The 21,469-nt window shown below is 39.7% G+C and overlaps 1 protein-coding gene across 1 annotated transcript in view; it reads right to left on the reverse strand.

Moving 5' to 3' along the window:
* The window catches only part of LOC118241366 (NACHT, LRR and PYD domains-containing protein 3-like), a 53,030-nt gene extending 39,670 nt beyond the window's left edge, over positions 1 to 13,360 (reverse strand). The window contains exons 1-5 of the mRNA XM_081711504.1: positions 13,128 to 13,360; positions 9,412 to 9,490; positions 5,511 to 5,782; positions 5,012 to 5,053; positions 1 to 547 (exon numbers count right to left, since the gene is read on the reverse strand). The exon at positions 1 to 547 is cut by the window's left edge and continues 1,245 nt beyond it. Of these exons, the coding sequence (XP_081567630.1) occupies positions 1 to 547; positions 5,012 to 5,053; positions 5,511 to 5,781 (860 nt within the window). The 5' untranslated portion in view covers position 5,782; positions 9,412 to 9,490; positions 13,128 to 13,360. The remainder of the gene's footprint in view (positions 548 to 5,011; positions 5,054 to 5,510; positions 5,783 to 9,411; positions 9,491 to 13,127) is intronic.
* Between the last annotated feature and the right edge of the window lie 8,109 nt (positions 13,361 to 21,469).

Raw genomic sequence — 21,469 nt, forward strand, 5'->3', positions numbered from 1 at the left:
AGAATTCTACTTTCATCCAATCCATCCAGTATGAAAAGCAGCCTATGTTTTTCATTTAATATCTCCTTTTCTTCTCCAGAACAGAGCTCTTTATGGAAGTAAAGAAGTAGTTCTGAGAGGCTGTACATTTCATCCTTGATCAAGTTCAGCTCTCGAAATGGGAGGTACATGATGAAATCTATGTCCTGGTTGCACTTCTCTTCAGCCCAGTCAAGAATGAACTTGTACACAGAGACTGTTTTTCCCACTCCAGCTATTCCCAATGTCAGGACTTTAGTACCTTGCTTCTTTTCAGTAGACTGAACTTTGAACAGGTCACTGAGTGTGATTGGTGTTTCTTCTGTTTTGGGGTAAAAGTCCTCCACCTGTCTCACTTCATGCTTTGTGTTCACTCCTCCTGTGCATCCTTTGATCATGTAAACTTCAGTGTAAGTGTCTTTTATAGGCACACGATCACATTCTAGTGGAGCCTCCTCATACAACTTCTCAAATTTTTCCTTATATTTTATTTTCATTCTCCTACTACTGAGATCACTTTTTCTTCCACCTGTTAAAAAGTGGGAAGAAAAAGTTGTGATTCATATAAAGTGTGAATAAGGAAAGTGCCTGTTTAGTGTAGTTTCAAAATGTTAACTTTATATCATGTTCTCTCTGAAGTTTGTTTATCACTGTAGAGTAGAATAACTATCAGTAGTAGTAACAAATAAGGAGACATCAAAAAGACTCCAAATGAGAGTCAAAGATTTGATTATTGTTATGAGATGGAACATTCTGTAATGGCTCAGTGAGTCCTTAACTGAATCAAGCTGGATCGTAGTTCTTACTTTCTGCAGCTTTGCTTTGCCTTCTCTCTTTGGTCAGTGCTACCTCCATTAGTTTATAACCACGGAGTGTGTGCAGGGCTTTACTTGTGCACTAACTGTCTTATGTATGCTGGGCTGTAACAGGTTATATATGTCTACCAGTGTTCAGTGTGTTAATGAAGAGGTACTGAAACACTAAGGGAGAGGTGATGTGTCTACCAGTGCTCAGTGTGTTAATTAAGAGGTACTGAAACACTAAGGTAGAGGTGGCGTGTCTACCAGTGCTCAGTGTGTTAATGAAGAGGTACTGAAACACTAAGGGAGAGGTGACGTGTCTACCAGTGCTCAGTGTGTTAATTAAGAGGTACTGAAACACTAAGGTAGAGGTGACGTGTCTACCAGTGCTCAGTGTGTTAATTAAGAGGTACTGAAACACTAAGGGAGAGGTGACGTGTCTACCAGTGCTCAGTGTGTTAATGAAGAGGTGCTGAAACACTCAGGGAGAGGTGACGTGTCTACCAGTGCTCAGTGTGTTAATGAAGAGGTGCTGAAACACTAAGGGAGAGGTGTTGGGTCTACCAGTGCTCAGTGTGTTAATGAAGAGGTACTGAAACACTAAGGGAGAGGTGACGTGTCTACCAGTGCTCAGTGTGTTAATTAAGAGGTACTGAAACACTAAGGTAGAGGTGGCGTGTCTACCAGTGCTCAGTGTGTTAATTAAGAGGTACTGAAACACTAAGGGAGAGGTGACGTGTCTACCAGTGCTCAGTGTGTTAATGAAGAGGTGCTGAAACACTCAGGGAGAGGTGATGTGTCTACCAGTGCTCAGTGTGTTAATGAAGAGGTGCTGAAACACTCAGGGAGAGGTGATGTGTCTACCAGTGCTCAGTGTGTTAATGAAGAGGTGCTAAAACACTCAGGGAGAGGTGACGTGTCTAGCAGTGTTTAGTGTGTTAATGAAGAGGTACTGAAACACTAAGGGAGAGGTGACGTGTCTACCAGTGCTCAGTGTGTTAATTAAGAGGTACTGAAACACTAAGGTAGAGGTGGCGTGTCTACCAGTGCTCAGTGTGTTAATTAAGAGGTACTGAAACACTAAGGGAGAGGTGACGTGTCTACCAGTGCTCAGTGTGTTAATGAAGAGGTGCTGAAACACTCAGGGAGAGGTGATGTGTCTACCAGTGCTCAGTGTGTTAATGAAGAGGTGCTGAAACACTCAGGGAGAGGTGATGTGTCTACCAGTGCTCAGTGTGTTAATGAAGAGGTGCTAAAACACTCAGGGAGAGGTGACGTGTCTAGCAGTGTTTAGTGTGTTAATGAAGAGGTGCTGAAACACTAAGGGAGAGGTGACATGCCTACCAGTGCTCAGTGTGTTAATGAAGAGGTGCTGAAACACTAAGGGAGAGGTGATGTGTCTACCAGTGCTCAGTGTGTTAATGAAGAGGTACTGAAACACTAAGGTAGAGGTGACGTGTCTACCAGTGCTCAGTGTGTTAATGAAGAGGTGCTGAAACACTCAGGGAGAGGTGACGTGTCTACCAGTGCTCAGTGTGTTAATGAAGAGGTGCTTAAACACTCAGGGAGAGGTGACGGGTCTACCAGTGCTCAGTGTGTTAATGAAGAGGTGCTGAAACACTAAGGTAGAGGTGGCGTGTCTACCAGTGCTCAGTGTGTTAATGAAGAGGTGCTGAAACACTAAGGTAGAGGTGGCGTGTCTACCAGTGCTCAGTGTGTTAATGAAGAGGTGCTGAAACACTAAGGGAGAGGTGACGTGTCTACCAGTGCTCAGTGTGTTAATAAAGAGGTATTTTGTTCTTCATTGTTTGTATTGTTTCTGCTGTGCTGGATGTCAACTAGAGAAGGACTCCCCCCATTATTTGGTTTGTCTCCCCTGAATGAGATTTGTTATGAAAAGAGCATAAATGAACATGATGCGTTTAGGCTGGGGAGAGATTTCTCACTACTATTGTGCTTTAACCTTCACAGTTCTGGTATGTAATAGAATTATTAAAAAAAATAGTTTGTGCCGCCTTCAATAAAGATTTAAGTAGCTAGATCTAGGAAACTCCAATTCTTTTAGACTATGTGATTATATTAACAGGTGTAACAACATTGAAGCTGTGCAATAATTTTGAGATTTAATTATTACCTGAACTATAATGTTGTGCAGTATCTGAGGGACTGTTTAATAACTGCAGGCTGACAGAAGTGTATGTAATGTATGTGACATGTGTATGTGAATGATGACAGTAGTGTATGTGGTGTGTGTATGTGAATGATGATAGTAGTGTATGTGATCTATATGAATGATGACAGTAGTGTATGTGATGTGAGTATGTGAATGATGACAGTAGTGTATGTGACATATGTATGTGAATGACGACAGTAGTGTATGTGGTGTGTGTTTGTGAATGATGATAGTAGTGTATGTGATGTATATGAATGACGACAGTAGTGTATGTGATGTGAGTATGTGAATGATGATAGTAGTGTATGTGATGTGTGTATGTGAATGATGACAGTAGTGTATGTGATGTATGTATGTGAATGACGACAGTAGTGTATGTGACGTATGTATGTGAATGACGACAGTAGTGTATGTGATGTGAGTATGTGAATGACGACAGTAGTGTATGTGATGTGAGTATGTGAATGATGACAGTAGTGTATGTGATGTGAGTATGTGAATGACGACAGTAGTGTATGTGACGTATGTATGTGAATGACGACAGTAGTGTATGTGATGTGTGTATGTGAATGATGACAGTAGTGTATGTGATGTGAGTATGTGAATGATGACAGTAGTGTATGTGATGTGAGTATGTGAATGACGACAGTAGTGTATGTGATGTGTGTATGTGAATGACGACAGTAGTGTATGTGATGTGTGTATGTGAATGATGACAGTAGTGTATGTGATGTATGTATGTGAATGATGACAGTAGTGTATGTGATGTGAGTATGTGAATGATGACAGTAGTGTATGTGATGTATGTATGTGAATGATGACAGTAGTGTATGTGATGTGAGTATGTGAATGATGACAGTAGTGTATGTGATGTGAGTATGTGAATGATTACAGTAGTGTATGTGATGTATGTATGTGAATGATGACAGTAGTGTATGTGATGTGTGTATGTGAATGACGACAGTAGTGTATGTGATGTGTGTATGTGAATGACGACAGTAGTGTATGTGATGTGTGTATGTGAATGATGACAGTAGTGTATGTGATGTGTGTATGTGAATGATGACAGTAGTGTATGTGATGTATGTATGTGAATGATGACAGTAGTGTATGTGATGTGTGTATATGAATGACGACAGTAGTGTATGTGATGTATGTATGTGAATGATGACATTAGTGTATGTGATGTGAGTATGTGAATGATGACATTAGTGTATGTGATGTGAGTATGTGAATGATGACATTAGTGTATGTGATGTGAGTATGTGAATGATGACATTAGTGTATGTGATGTGAGTATGTGAATGATGACATTAGTGTATGTGATGTGAGTATGTGAATGATGACAGTAGTGTATGTGATGTGAGTATGTGAATGATGACATTAGTGTATGTGATGTGAGTATGTGAATGATGGCAGTAGTGTATGTGATGTGAGTATGTGAATGATGACAGTAGTGTATGTGATGTGAGTATGTGAATAATGACAGTAGTGTATGTGATGTGTGTATGTGAATGACGACAGTAGTGTATGTGATGTGTGTATGTGAATGACGACAGTAGTGTATGTGATGTGTGTATGTGAATGATGACAGTAGTGTATGTGATGTGTGTATGTGAATGATGACAGTAGTGTATGTGACGTATGTATGTGAATGATGACAGTAGTGTATGTGATGTGTGTATGTGAATGATGACAGTAGTGTATGTGATGTGTGTATGTGAATGATGACAGTAGTGTATGTGATGTGAGTATGTGAATGACGACAGTAGTGTATGTGATGTGTGTATGTGAATGACGACAGTAGTGTATGTGATGTGTGTATGTGAATGATGACAGTAGTGTATGTGATGTGTGTATGTGAATGATGGCAGTAGTGTATGTGATGTATGTATGTGAATGATGACAGTAGTGTATGTGATGTATGTATGTGAATGATGACAGTAGTATATGTGATATTCATGTTGTTTAAAGTTGTAATATAATCTCATGCCTAAAGGTGTGACTGGGTTGAATTTACCTGCTGGAGTTTTAGCAGTCGACAATTCAAATTTGTCTCCACCTGTGAGAGAAGACATCAGAGTAAAGAGCAGAACATATAAAACACAAAACCTACTTTATTAACTGTGAGTCCTATGTGCATTTTTTGGTTGTGACTGCTGTGTTTGAAAAGACACTGCACATTTGTTATTATGCATTTTGTAAGTTATACAGTCGGTGCCAAACACATTGTTTATCATTATTGGACTACATTTGTGATTTGCTCATGTTTAAACTGAGACTGACACTTTTCTCATTGTTGCTAATGAACATTTGTTATTCAAAACATATTGTTTGCAATGTTTGTTTATTAATATACCAAATTATTTTGAATTTTGTCTTATTCTACTTTGTAAATTAACTAAGCATTGTTTTCCTCTTCATTCTTTATCTATTGAGTTCACTAACAAAACAAAACCAAATGCTATGAGCATATAAAATCCTGAAATAGTGAGTTTAAAAATTGAACATGATTTCACCTGCTTTATTTTCACTGTGTTTGATTCTCAGGGTCTCAGCCAGTTGGTTGTGGTTCATCTTCTTCAGGATGATCAGTGTGATCTCCACAGCTCCATTTGGGCCATATTTCTGCACCATCTTGTCCACAGTGTCAGGTCTGTTAGATTTCTCCAGCTGAGACTTTGGGATACACAGGAAACCTTCCACTCCATTTTTCAGATGCCACTGGAATATGTTCAGGTCTTCTGTCTCCAGGTCATTTAAAGTGAAGAGAAGCTGTTCTTTGTCCATCCTGCAATGTGAAGAAGGGCAACAGTCCGGTTTACTGAAGGTTCACAAACGTTTTATATTCACAGTGCAGGGATGTAGAGAGAAGTGAATGTGAGTGTGTTGGGTGAAGAGTGCTGTGTGAGTGACAGAGAGGAGTGAATGAGAGTGTGTTGGGTGAAGTGTGCTGTGTGAGTGACAGAGAGGAGTGAATGTGAGTGTGTTGGGTGAAGTGTGCTGTGTGAGTGACAGAGAGGAGTGAATGTGATTGTGTTGGGAGAAGTGTTGTGTGATTGATGGAGAGAGGAGTGAATGTGAGTGTGTTGGGTGAAGTGTGCTGTGTGAGTGATGTAGAGAGGAGTGAATGTGAGTGTGTTGGGTGAAGTGTGCTGTGTGAGGGATGTGGAGAGGAGTGAATGTGTGTTGGGTGAAGTGTGCTGTGTGAGTGACAGAGAGGAGTGAATGTGTGTTGGGTGAAGTGTGCTGTGTGAGTGACAGAGAGGAGTGAATGTGTGTTGGGTGAAGTGTGCTGTGTGAGGGATGTGGAGAGGAGTGAGTAAAGTGTTGATGTGTGTTCACTGGGTTTTACCTGTTTGTCATCTCTCACTACCACTGTGTGGGTCTGTTATGAAAACACTGATAGTCTGAGGTCATACAGTCTGCTTGTTTTACTCTGAATACACATATTTAAATTCACATTTAAATTAGTGGGGCAGTTATTGATGATCTGCCCATCACTAATGTCATATGACTATAATAGATTATTTATTTTTACACAAATGGCACCATGGACATTGAAATGTCCATCAGTGACCACAAGATGGCAGTATAGAAACACATTTACAGACAGAAAAACATTGATTATGAAACAGCCTTACTGGTGGGGAAGGAGTTAATAGGCTTTCACAATTAAGAAAAAGCATTGGAATGTTACTGAATAAGATGTGAAATTCCGAGTGATACAATGAGATGATTTTCAAAGTTGTGTGATACACAAAATCAAAGTATATATTTAGTTATCAGAGAACAGGCCTGTGAGGGTGAGATGGGAGTGACCAGATAACAGGCCTGTGAGGGTGAGACGGGAGTGATCACAGAACAGACCTGTGAGGGTGAGATGGGAGTGATCAGAGAACAGACCTGTGAGGGTGAGATGGGAATGATCAGAGAACAGGCCTGTGAGGGTGAGATGGGAGTGATCAGATAACAGGCCTGTGAGGGTGAGATGGGGGTGATCACAGAACAGGCCTGTGAGGGTGAGATGGGAGTGATCAGATAACAGGCCTGTGAGGGTGAGATGGGAGTGATCAGATAACAGGCCTATGAGGGTGAGATGGGAGTGATCAGATAACAGGCCTGTGAGGGTGAGATGGGAGTGATCAGATAACAGGCCTGTGAGGGTGAGATGGGAGTGATCAGAGAACAGGCCTGTGAGGGTGAGATGGGAGTGATCACAGAACAGACCTGTGAGGGTGAGATGGGAGTGATCAGATAACAGGCCTGTGAGGGTGAGATGGGAGTGATCAGAGAACAGGCCTGTGAGGGTGAGACAGGAGTGATCAGAGAACAGACCTGTGAGGGTGAGACGGGATTGATCAGAGAACAGGCCTGTGAGGTTGAGATGGGAGTGATCAGAGAACAGACCTGTGAGGGTGAGACGGGAGTGATCAGAGAACAGGCCTGTGAGGGTGAGATGGGAATGATCAGAGAACAGACCTGTGAGGGTGAGATGGGAGTGATCAGAGAACAGGCCTGTGAGGTTGAGATGGGAGTGATCAGAGAACAGACCTGTGAGGGTGAGATGGGAGTGATCAGAGAACAGGCCTGTGAGGTTGAGATGGGAGTGATCAGAGAACAGACCTGTGAGGGTGAGATGGGAATGATCAGAGAACAGGCCTGTGAGGGTGAGATGGGAGTGATCAGATAACAGGCCTGTGAGGGTGAGATGGGAGTGATCACAGAACAGGCCTGTGAGGGTGAGATGGGAGTGATCAAAGAACAGGCCTGTGAGGGTGAGATGGGAGTGATCAGATAACAGGCCTGTGAGGGTGAGATGGGAGTGATCAGATAACAGGCCTGTGAGGGTGAGATGGGAGTGATCAGAGAACAGACCTGTGAGGGTGAGACGGGATTGATCAGAGAACAGGCCTGTGAGGTTGAGATGGGAGTGATCAGAGAACAGACCTGTGAGGGTGAGATGGGAGTGATCAGAGAACAGGCCTGTGAGGGTGAGATGGGAATGATCAGAGAACAGACCTGTGAGGGTGAGATGGGAGTGATCAGAGAACAGGCCTGTGAGGTTGAGATGGGAGTGATCAGAGAACAGACCTGTGAGGGTGAGATGGGAGTGATCAGAGAACAGGCCTGTGAGGTTGAGATGGGAGTGATCAGAGAACAGACCTGTGAGGGTGAGATGGGAGGCGACCCACAGACTGCTGCTGGAAGGAGAACCAACCGACATGGAGGACCAGATGTGACAGGGATACAGACACTGTCCACCCCTATACCCAATCAACATGGAGGACCAGATGTGACAGGGATACAGACACCATCCACCCCTATACCCAATCAACATGGAGGACCAGATGTGACAGGGATACAGACACCGTCCACCCCTATACCCAGTCAACATGGAGGACCAGATGTGACAGGGATACAGACACCGTCCACCCCTATACCCAATCAACATGGAGGACCAGATGTGACAGGATATAGACACCGTCCACCCCTATACCCAGTCAACATGGAGGACCAGATGTGACAGGGATACAGACACTACACTGCCATACGCCCAATCAACATGGAGGACCAGACTGTATGTGTATGTGTATGTGTAATCAGACTGTATGTGTAGTACTGTAGACTGAGGTATGACCTGCACAATACTAATGGATGTGCCTTACAGTGCATTTGCACTGTTCTGGTGCAGACACACAGCACACAGCCCACCCAATACACAACACATAGCCCATGGGCCAGATTCACAATACACAACACAACGAACAGCCTGTGGGTCTGACAGCCCAGTGACACTCAAACTGACTCAACAAAAACAATATATAAAAATTATGTATTCTTACTCAAATTCACCACAAATTCAATGAGACAGTTTAATGAAAATGTGAAACAGTGCCCCCCTATTACTTTCAAACATTGGAATTGTTCCCCTGACTGGTGTTTTCTCTTGGTTGTCCATGACCAATCTTAAGCAACATTCAACTGAAACACAGCAGCAATAAACAGGTTCATCCACATTATTTCAGAGGTTGCATGTGTTTATCAAAAAGAAGTAGTAGTTACAAGTAAAAAATGTTGATCTTGAACACAGGAAATTTAACCCAGAAACAAATATGTGAGGAAGTATGTAAACATGTAATGAAAATGTTTGTGGCTCTGTTATAGGTGTCTGTGTGAAATCGACCCTTGGTACAATAGTTATGAAAATCTGACAATTGTGATGGAGTTACCCAGTAAGAAAACTGATTTATCGAGGATTTAATAAGGATTCATTTGTTCACACACATTTACAGACACTCTTCTCCAGAGTGGCTTACATGTGTATCAGTGTGACAGTACGTGTGCACCCTGTGAATCAAATGCAAGATGTAGGTGTTACTAGCACCCTAATTTCTTTACTTAAGGTCAGAGCCTTACCTGAGTTACAGGAGACCACACAACCAGCAGAGTCTTGGTAAATGTCTTAGTTTATCTGTTATGGTGCATCTTTGCAGACCTGTAGAAAACAACAGAGAAAATCTATATGAAGATTTCAGAAAGTGTTAGTGTCTTGAGGGGGATCAAAAGACTGTATGTTATATCCAGTATATACACACACATACAGACAGTAAAGACAGCTATATCTCATATACAGTATATACACATATACAGACAGTAAAGACAGCTATATATCATATACAGTATATACACACATACAGACAGTAAAGACAGCTATATATCATATACAGTATATACACACATACAGACAGTAAAGACAGCTATATATCATATACAGTATATACACACATACAGACAATAAAGACAGCTGTACATCAAATACAAGTATATACATACAGACAGTAAAGACAGCGGAATGTAATGCAGTATGTACATACAGACAGTAAAGACAGCTGTATGTCAGATACACATATAAACACACAGACAATAAAGACAGGTGTATGTCATATACAGTATAAACATACATAAAGACTATAATGACAGCTGTATGTCACATACAGTACATACATACAGACAGTAGACAGCTGTACTGTCATTATAGTTTTTATGTATGTTTATACTGTATATGACATACAGCTGTCTTTACTGTCTGTATGTATGATGTATATTCTGTATATGACATACAGCTATGTCATGTTTGTATATTTATACTGTATATGACATAGCTGTATTTACTGTCTGTATGTATACACTGTAAATGACATACAGCTGTATTTACTGTCTGTGTGTATATACTGTATAAGACATACAGCTGTCTACTGTCTGTATGTATGTACTGTATTTGACATACAGCTGTCATTATAGTCTTTATGTATGTTTATACTGTATACTGTATACTGTTGGTTTGTACTCCGTGTTTCTTAGCCATGAGTTTTCCCTAGCCTTAGTTATAGCCTGCTTCCCAGTTTGCCTTCGTGTGTTTATTTTGTCTACTTATATATCCCCGTGCTCTCCGTGTTGGCTCTTTGAGCCTGGACTACGATAACAACTCTGATTTTGGATTTGCGCATAATAAATCTCGCTCCTCTCCGCGCATGTGTCCGCCTCCTTATCGCTCAACATTACATATAAATATACATACAGACTATAAAGACAGTGGTATATCATATACAGTATATACATCACACATCCAGACAATAAAGACATACTGTATATAAACATATACAGACAATAGAAGACAGCTGTATGTCATATACATTATATACATGCAGACAGTAAAGACAGCGGTATATCATATACAGAATATACATCACACATCCAGACAATAAAGACATACTGTATATAAACATATACAGACAATAGAAGACAGCTGTATGTCATATACAGTATAAACATACATACAGACAATAAACAGCTGTAGGCCATACATTATACATACGGACAATAAAGACAGCTGAGTGTCATATACAGTATAAACATACATACAAGACTATAATGACAGCTGTATGTCACATACAGTACATACATACAGACAGTAAAGACAGCTATGTCATATACAGTATAAATATACAAACAGACAATAGACAGCTGTATGTCATATACAGAATATACATCATACATACAGACAGTAAAGACAGCTGTATGTCATATACAGTATAAACATACATAAAAACTATAATGACAGCTGTATGTCACATACAGTACATACATACAGACAGAAATACTTATACAGTATATACACACAAACAGACAATAAAGACAGCTCTATGTCATAATGTATACACACACAAACCGACAGTAATGGTACCTGTAGGCCATACATTATACATACGGACAATAAAGACAGCTGAGTGTCATATACAACATATACACACAGACAATAAACACAGCTGTATGTCATATACAGTATATACATACAGACTGTAAAGACAGCTATGCAATAAACATAAATACAGACAGTAATGGTAGCTCTATGTCATATACAGTATATACATCACACATCCTGACAATAAAGACAGTTGTATGTCATATACTGTATATAAACATATAAAGACAATAGAAGACAGCTGTATGTCATATACAGTATATACATACATACAGACAATAAAGACAGCTGTATGTCATATACAGAATATACATCATACATATAGACAGTAAATACAGCTGTGTCACAGTATATCCACACATACAGACACTAAAGACAGCTGTATGTCATATGCATTATATACACAGACAGTAAATACAGCTGTATGTCAAATACAGTATATATGTACAGACAGACAATAAAGACAGGTGTATATCATATACAGTATATACATGCATACAGACAATAAAGACAGCTGTATGTAATATACAGAATATATTTACAGACAGTAAAGACAGCTGTATGTCATATTGTATAAACATACATGATTTTCTGGATATACGACTTGTACTTTGAATTACATCTATGGACTATGTGTGTTCTCTAATAAACTGCATTCCCCATACTGTCTCCGCTTGCGCTTAGAACATTTCAAAGACATATGGAAAGTTCACATGAATTTCTAAAGAGGGACTCTCAGAACTGTTCAGGTTGGGGAACCTGTTACATTCACTGAGGGAAACTGGATTCATAGTCCACACAATCAAATATCTTGTAGGATACATTAGAATTAATAAAGAATATTTTCCTTATTTGAGTTTGGTCTTGTTGCAACACTTTGTATAGGAAAGGTTCAAATCCAGTAGTCCAGGTATGTGGACTTTCCTGCAGATCTAGGTATTCTTGGATGTGAATTTGTCCTTAAGTTCATTCTGAACTTGTCCAGAATGCAGCAGCATGACTGGTCTTCAATTTTCTGAAGTTCACATTACTCCACTGCTGTGCTCCTTTCATTGACTTCCAGTAGCTGCACGCATCAGATTTAAAGCCTTGATGCTTGCCTACAAAGTCAAAAATGGACCAGCCCCTTCATACATGAGGTCAATGGTCCTCGATTCGTACCTTGAGTACTTCGAACCTCAAGTAAGGTTTGGCTTGAAATACTGTGCTTCAGGTCTCATGGAAGACAAGCAACTAGACAATTTTCTGTCCTAGCTCCAAGATGGTGGAATAAACTCCCACTTGCTGTCCGGACAGCAGAGTCCCTTGCAGTCTTCAACCGCAGACTGAAGACCCATCTATTTGTGGAATATTTAAATGACAACTGACCCTGCTCCTATATTGACTGAGTAAATTAGTACTTATTGTAGGGTATTGTTTATTACACTGATGTTGTTTAACAAACCCTAGCACTTATTGTGTATTACACTTATCATTGTTTAAGATAGACCTTATGTATTTTGTACTTGTAGGCATCAGCAGTGATTCCTGTATTCTAGATCATTGGTATATTGGACTCTAACCTACTGTACGGGCTAGGATGTTTTCTATGAGTAAATGACAAAGCAATTTTGCAAGTCATTCTGGATAAGAGCATCTGCTAAATACTATAATTACTGTAAATGTAAATATGATAGGCTTTCTGAAGCTGGCCACATGGTTGGTTTTAGGAATCTGGCCGTATTATTGGTATTAGGAATCTGGCCGTATGACTGGTTTTAGGAATGTGGCTAATGATTGGTATTAGGAATCTTACTGAAAGCCATAATTAATTACAGAGAGAAATACACAAGATTACAGCAATATCTATGAAGCATGGGAGCAGTGTTACCTTTACTGTTCAGTCTATAAGTCTTCAGGAAGAATGTCTGGATCTGTCTTCATCAGGATGTCCAGATTAATTAATTGTCAACACACTCACTTTAGCTACTGTTTCACTACTGAATTTTCACTACTGTAGCAACATAACTGACCAATTGTTGATCATAACTGTTTATTACTACTATAAACACACCTGTACACACACTGTCTATTTCTTCACTGGAGTCCACCTGTAAACATGTTCTGTTTCTTCACTGCAGTCCATCTGTACACACACTCTCTGTTTCTTTCCTGTTATGATCTGAACGATAATCTAGTTGCACCTTTTTTTTCTTTTTAGAAGGAGCCAAACCAGTATGAGCACATTTCAGTCCCATAACATCCCAAGAGTGGAAGAACAAGTCTTGTTGTGAATATCATATCTCCCTCCATGTGTGTGTTTATACCATATGTCCATCTGTGTGTGCGTGTTGGGAAAAGAAGGAAGACACTAGAGCAGACATGGTGAGAACAGAAGACACAGGAAGACATGGAAGCAGATGCAGAAAACAAGAGAGAAACAACCATGATCACAGAGACAGACACAAATACAAATATGTAAACACCATGAATACTGTAAGAGGTGTATCAACACTGCGGGTGTTAACATCACTGTACAAGTGTTTAGATAACATTGGATGGGCAAAGTTAGCACTTCAGGTCACTACACTAACAGTGTAGGTTTTAATTCATACTGGGGATTTTTCTGTTTAAGTTCTGTTTGGAACTGAGACACAACCACTTGTCATCACCAGAAACCAGTTTAGCTGCTTGAAAAGAATGAAACACTTTCTATCAACATGTGTTGTGTGAGACAGGGAGAGATCCATCATGGTGTATGGCTATGCAATATACAATATAAACATAAATACAGACAGTAATGGTAGCTCTATGTCATATACAGTATATACATCACACATCCTGACAATAAAGACAGTTGTATGTCATATACTGTATATAAACATATAAAGACAATAGAAGACAGCTGTATGTCATATACAGTATATACATACATACAGACAATAAAGACAGCTGTATGTCATATACAGAATATACATCATACATATAGACAGTAAAGACAGCTGTGTCACAGTATATCCACACATACAGACACTAAAGACAGCTGTATGTCATATGCATTATATACACAGACAGTAAATACAGCTGTATGTCAAATACAGTATATATGTACAGACAGACAATAAAGACAGGTGTATATCATATACAGTATATACATGCATACAGACAATAAAGACAGCTGTATGTCATATACAGAATATATTTATAGATAGTAAAGACAGCTGTATGTCATATACTGTATAAACATACATGATTTTCTGGATATACGGCTTGTACTTTGAATTACATCTATGGACTACGTGTGTTCTCTAATAAACTGCATTCCCCATACTGTGACTCTGTCTCCGCTTGCGCTCAGAACGTTTCAAAGACATATGGAAAGTTCACATACATTTCTAAAGAGGGACTCTCAGAACTGTTAAGGTTGCGGAACCTGTTAGATTCACTGAGGGAAACTGTGGATTCATAGTCCACACAATCAAATATCTTGTAGGATACATTAGAATTAATAAAGAATATTTTCCTTATTTGAGTTTGGTCTTGTTGCAACACTTTGTATAGGAAAGGTTCAAATCCAGTAGTCCAGGTATGTGGACTTTCCTGCAGATCTAGGTATTCTTGGATGTGAATTTGTCCTTAAGTTCATTCTGAACTTGTCCAGAATGCAGCAGCATGACTGGTCTTCAATTTTCTGAAGTTCACATTACTCTACTGCTGTGCTCCTTTCATTGACTTCCAGTAGCTGTACGCATCAGATTTAAAACCTTGATGCTTGCCTACAAAGTCAAAAATGGACCAGCCCCTTCATACAGGAGGTCAATGGTCCTTGATTCGTACTTTAAGTACTTCGAACCTCAAGTAAGGTTTGGCTTGAAATACCGTGCTTCAGGTCTCATGGAAGACAAGCAACTAGACTATTTTCTGTCCTGGCTCCAAGATGGTGGAATAAACTCCCACTTGCTGTCCGGACAGCAGAGTCCCTTGCAGTCTTCAACCGCAGACTGAAGACCCAACTATTTGTGGAATATTTAAATGACAACTGACCCTGAGTAAATTAGTACTTATTGTAGGGTATTGTTTATTACACTGATGTTGTTTAACAAACCCTAGCACTTATTGTGTATTACACTTATCATTGTTTAAGATAGACCGTATGTATTTTGCACTTGTAGGCATCAGCAGTGATCCCTGTATTCTAGATCATTGGTATCTTGGACTCTAACCTACTGTACTGGGTAGGATGTTTTCTATGAGTAAATGACAAAGCAATTTTGCAAGTCATTCTGGATAAGAGCATCTGCTAAATGCTATAAATACTGTAAATGTAAATATGATAGGCTTTCTGAATCTGGCCACATGGTTGGCTTTAGGAATCTGGCCGTATGATTGGCATTAGGAATTTGGCCATATAATTGGTATTAGGAATCTGGCTGTATGACTGGTTTTAGGAATGCTCTGTTTCTTCACTGCAGTCCATCTGTACACACACTCTCTGTTTCTTTCCTGTTATGATCTGAACGATAATCTAGTTGCACCTTTTTTTTCACTTTAGAAGGAGCCAAACCAGTATGAGCACATTTCAGTCCCATAACATCCCAAGAGTGGAAGAACAAGTCTTGTTGTGAATATCATATCTCCCTCCATGTGTGTGTTTATACCATATGTCCATCTGTGTGTGCGTGTTGGGAAAAGAAGGAAGACACTAGAGCAGACATGGTGAGAACAGAAGACACAGGAAGACATGGAAGCAGATGCAGAAAACAAGAGAGAAACAACCATGATCACAGAGACAGACACAAATACAAATATGTAAACACCATGAATACTGTAAGAGGTGTATCAACACTGCGGGTGTTAACATCACTGTACAAGTGTTTAGATAACATTGGATGGGCAAAGTTAGCACTTCAGGTCACTACACTAACAGTGTAGGTTTTAATTCATACTGGGGATTTTTCTGTTTAAGTTCTGTTTGGAACTGAGACACAACCACTTGTCATCACCAGAAACCAGTTTAGCTGCTTGAAAAGAATGAAACACTTTCTATCAACATGTGTTGTGTGAGACAGGGAGAGATCCATCATGGTGTATGGCTATGCAATATACAATATAAACATAAATACAGACAGTAATGGTAGCTCTATGTCATATACAGTATATACATCACACATCCTGACAATAAAGACAGTTGTATGTCATATACTGTATATAAACATATAAAGACAATAGAAGACAGCTGTATGTCATATACAGTATATACATACATACAGACAATAAAGACAGCTGTATGTCATATACAGAATATACATCATACATATAGACAGTAAAGACAGCTGTGTCACAGTATATCCACACATACAGACACTAAAGACAGCTGTATGTCATATGCATTATATACACAGACAGTAAATACAGCTGTATGTCAAATACAGTATATATGTACAGACAGACAATAAAGACAGGTGTATATCATATACAGTATATACATGCATACAGACAATAAAGACAGCTGTATGTCATATACAGAATATATTTATAGATAGTAAAGACAGCTGTATGTCATATACTGTATAAACATACATGATTTTCTGGATATACGGCTTGTACTTTGAATTACATCTATGGACTACGTGTGTTCTCTAATAAACTGCATTCCCCATACTGTGACTCTGTCTCCGCTTGCGCTCAGAACGTTTCAAAGACATATGGAAAGTTCACATACATTTCTAAAGAGGGACTCTCAGAACTGTTAAGGTTGCGGAACCTGTTAGATTCACTGAGGGAAACTGTGGATTCATAGTCCACACAATCAAATATCTTGTAGGATACATTAGAATTAATAAAGAATATTTTCCTTATTTGAGTTTGGTCTTGTTGCAACACTTTGTATAGGAAAGGTTCAAATCCAGTAGTCCAGGTATGTGGACTTTCCTGCAGATCTAGGTATTCTTGGATGTGAATTTGTCCTTAAGTTCATTCTGAACTTGTCCAGAATGCAGCAGCATGACTGGTCTTCAATTTTCTGAAGTTCACATTACTCTACTGCTGTGCTCCTTTCATTGACTTCCAGTAGCTGTACGCATCAGATTTAAAACCTTGATGCTTGCCTACAAAGTCAAAAATGGACCAGCCCCTTCATACAGGAGGTCAATGGTCCTTGATTCGTACTTTAAGTACTTCGAACCTCAAGTAAGGTTTGGCTTGAAATACCGTGCTTCAGGTCTCATGGAAGACAAGCAACTAGACTATTTTCTGTCCTGGCTCCAAGATGGTGGAATAAACTCCCACTTGCTGTCCGGACAGCAGAGTCCCTTGCAGTCTTCAACCGCAGACTGAAGACCCAACTATTTGTGGAATATTTAAATGACAACTGACCCTGAGTAAATTAGTACTTATTGTAGGGTATTGTTTATTACACTGATGTTGTTTAACAAACCCTAGCACTTATTGTGTATTACACTTATCATTGTTTAAGATAGACCGTATGTATTTTGCACTTGTAGGCATCAGCAGTGATCCCTGTATTCTAGATCATTGGTATCTTGGACTCTAACCTACTGTACTGGGTAGGATGTTTTCTATGAGTAAATGACAAAGCAATTTTGCAAGTCATTCTGGATAAGAGCATCTGCTAAATGCTATAAATACTGTAAATGTAAATATGATAGGCTTTCTGAATCTGGCCACATGGTTGGCTTTAGGAATCTGGCCGTATGATTGGCATTAGGAATTTGGCCATATAATTGGTATTAGGAATCTGGCTGTATGACTGGTTTTAGGAATGCTCTGTTTCTTCACTGCAGTCCATCTGTACACACACTCTCTGTTTCTTTCCTGTTATGATCTGAACGATAATCTAGTTGCACCTTTTTTTTCTCTTTAGAAGGAGCCAAACCAGTATGAGCACATTTCAGTCCCATAACATCCCAAGAGTGGAAGAACAAGTCTTGTTGTGAATATCATATCTCCCTCCATGTGTGTGTTTATACCATATGTCCATCTGTGTGTGCGTGTTGGGAAAAGAAGGAAGACACTAGAGCAGACATGGTGAGAACAGAAGACACAGGAAGACATGGAAGCAGATGCAGAAAACAAGAGAGAAACAACCATGATCACAGAGACAGACACAAATACAAATATGTAAACACCATGAATACTGTAAGAGGTGTATCAACACTGCGGGTGTTAGCATCACTTTACAAGTGTTTAGATAACATTGGATGGGTAAAGTTAGCACTTCAGGTCACTACACTAACAGTGTAGGTTTTAATTCATACTGGGAATTTTTCTGTTTAAGTTCTGTTTGGAACTGAGACACAACCACTTGTCATCACCAGAAACCAGTTTAGCTGCTTGAAAAGAATGAAACACTTTCTATCAACATGTGTTGTGTGAGACAGAGAGAGAGCCATCATGGTGTAGTGCTGCTGTCACATGTCTGTGTGAGAGTGAGAGATGGTGAGAGAGAGACATAGGAGGAGTACAGAGAGAGAGAGAGAGAGAGAGAGAGAGAGAGAGAGAGAGAGAGAGAGAGAGAGAGAGAGAGAGAGAATATGAGCACTCAGATGATTTGGCTTCAGTTTTGTACAGTTTGGAATTTCTACACGGCAGTTTTCATTACCAGAAACCAGTTCAGCTGGTCTGTTTTTATCTTTTGTCTCTGAACCATGGTCTGAACACCTCAGGGGAGCTGTTAGCGTTTTAGCTCCAGTGGCAGAGTGAAGTGAAACTTTTCACCCTGTGATGGAGCTATCCTCCACCAGACTGTGTTCATATGGACTGTATGCATTTCTTTAGTTGTACAAGGTCTGCTGCAAAACCTGTGAGCTCCACCAGAGGACTCGAATAGTTGACGACGGTTGAGAGGTATATCGGATTCACCCCTTCTGCCTCTGTGTGACAAATTAACACACTGCATAAACTTTTAGAAATAAAGCAGCTCTTTTAACATATGGTAGACACACTCTAGAAAAGATTACCGTGCAACAATTCATTCAGCATAGGAACTGTTTTTGGTCTTCTCATATCTACAAATGAGAAGTAATAAAAAATTTAAATGATAAATAAATTACATAAAATGTATAAAGGTTCACAAATTAGAAATTACCTTGGTCAGCACTTTTCTCCACAGATTCAAGGAACTCGTGAAAGTTGGAACCTTAGAAACACAGAGTACAGAATTACAGACCGACTGATGTGTGAGCAGAAAGATTACCTTTATGGTAGCCCTCATACCTAAAGCACTCGCAAAGCATGTAATCTAAATGAACTGTGATCTTATTGTTTCAATTTTTTATAAATAGATTCACCCACTTTGAAGTTCAGGTTTTTCTCAAAAGGGTAGACTATACTGGATGACTATATTTTGTCTTGTTCTGTAACAGAAAATGTAAACATTTATATCCAAAGTATTACACAATAGAAATCAAAATTGTAATCTATTTAGCTAGCCATGAGAGTTAGAATAGCCGTATGATTTACATAATCAGAAAAATGTTACATGTACATACGTCTACATTTCAGTTGATCAAAATGGTTCACGTACATATAACTGGAACTCTATGATACAGCGGTCATATTTATCAATATATATAAATATATCAGCGGTTATATTTATCAATAACCATCAGAATATAGACATTTAACAGCATGTTACAATAACCTTTCCTAGCTAGCTCACAAAGAATAACTGTGACCTCTGACTACAGCGTGAGTGTGTGTGTGTGTCAGAGAGAAGGGCACTGAACAGAGAGAAAGCAGAGAATACAGAGTGGTAGAATATGAGACTGTAGTATATTTAATCACATTAATATATCTCAATTAAACAAATCTCACATCCCTTTCATACACAGGTCTGCTTGGTTGGGGAGAAAAAAGGCGGCATGTTTTGAACTTTCTGGCCTAAAGTCATTACATAATTTTTGTCAGAAGGTGTATTCCAGCATGGGTAGAGGAGGAGTTGTGTCTTTCTGAGAGAATCAACCAATGGGAGGGGTGTGTGTGAGTGGCTGAGTGAGGGACAGACCTGAGACTGTACACATGTCTGGTTATCAGTATGTGCCAGATTGACATGAGGAGCGTAGCAGAGATTAAAGACTGGGGTGATATGTATTCATATATAAATATTATAAAGAGGCTGAAAACTTTTCTTTTTATTTAAATCACTTAAAATGTTTATTTTTCAATTAAGCCAATAAAACAATTTTGAGGACCCTCTGTTAGATTCATTGTCACGGTTGAGTGTCAGGGGAGTCTTTGTGGGCACTACTTGCTATGCCTGAGGCAAGGAATCCAAACAATGGTAGATTACACCATGGAATTCTGGACGTTAGCTGCGGGAGCTAGGTGAAAAGAGTCTGCCTTGGCTGATACATTCGTCATTGGCAGACCTACAGACGGAACTGGCATGTAAGCAGGAAGCCAACTCACTGAATGAGGTAGTACACCTTGCTATCACGTATGACCATCTCCTGTAGGAGCGATCCCGGCAATTTCCCCGAGGTCGACAACAGCAGGAGAATGCACCCGCAGTGGCGCAAGCAGAAGTTCCGGTGGAGCAGCTAGGTGTGGCCAGCGTAAAAGGCAAGCCGGAGAACCGAAGGGAGCACTGCAATTGTTGCAGTTTTCCTCAAACCTGTCTATGTGCATACTATCTGTGGTGATTGTACACATGGGCCGTCGACTCTCCACTTCAGGTTGCTGGTTTCATTTGACCCTCCACCTCTCCAGCGTCCGCAAGTGTCTTCTTCGTCAAGAGGAGGAACGGAGGATTGAGGCTGTGCGTGGACTAATCAGGGACTCAACGGCCAGTTGGTGCAATATCTGTACCCCCTCCCCCTTGTCCCCACAGCACTCCAGCAAAACCTGTCCACACACCTGCAGTTTTAAGATCATTTTTGAATGACTAACACTAGTTATCTGAAATTGTACACATAGCACAATGATCATTCAGGATTCAAATTGAAGTCGACACTTGGGACAAGACATCCATTCACATTAAGGCTTATTTGTCCATCATTTAGGTTCCAATTGAGCTCATCTAATATAGAAGAAAATGTCAAAATAAAAAACATAAAACGCCTTTGATGTTTTGGGTTTATAATGTGTGTCTTGATGCTGGAGATTCATTTTCACTCATACTTTACATTTCCTGATTCACCAGCGTCTTGTCTAATAAACTGAACAGTTTTGAGCATATACATGAAATGACTAAGTAGCTACACAATGTTTCCA

This window comes from Electrophorus electricus, chromosome 1 (genome assembly GCF_041902795.1).
Source record: "Electrophorus electricus isolate QZ-2024a chromosome 1, ASM4190279v1, whole genome shotgun sequence".
In the NCBI taxonomy this organism is placed as follows: Eukaryota; Metazoa; Chordata; class Actinopteri; order Gymnotiformes; family Gymnotidae; genus Electrophorus; species Electrophorus electricus.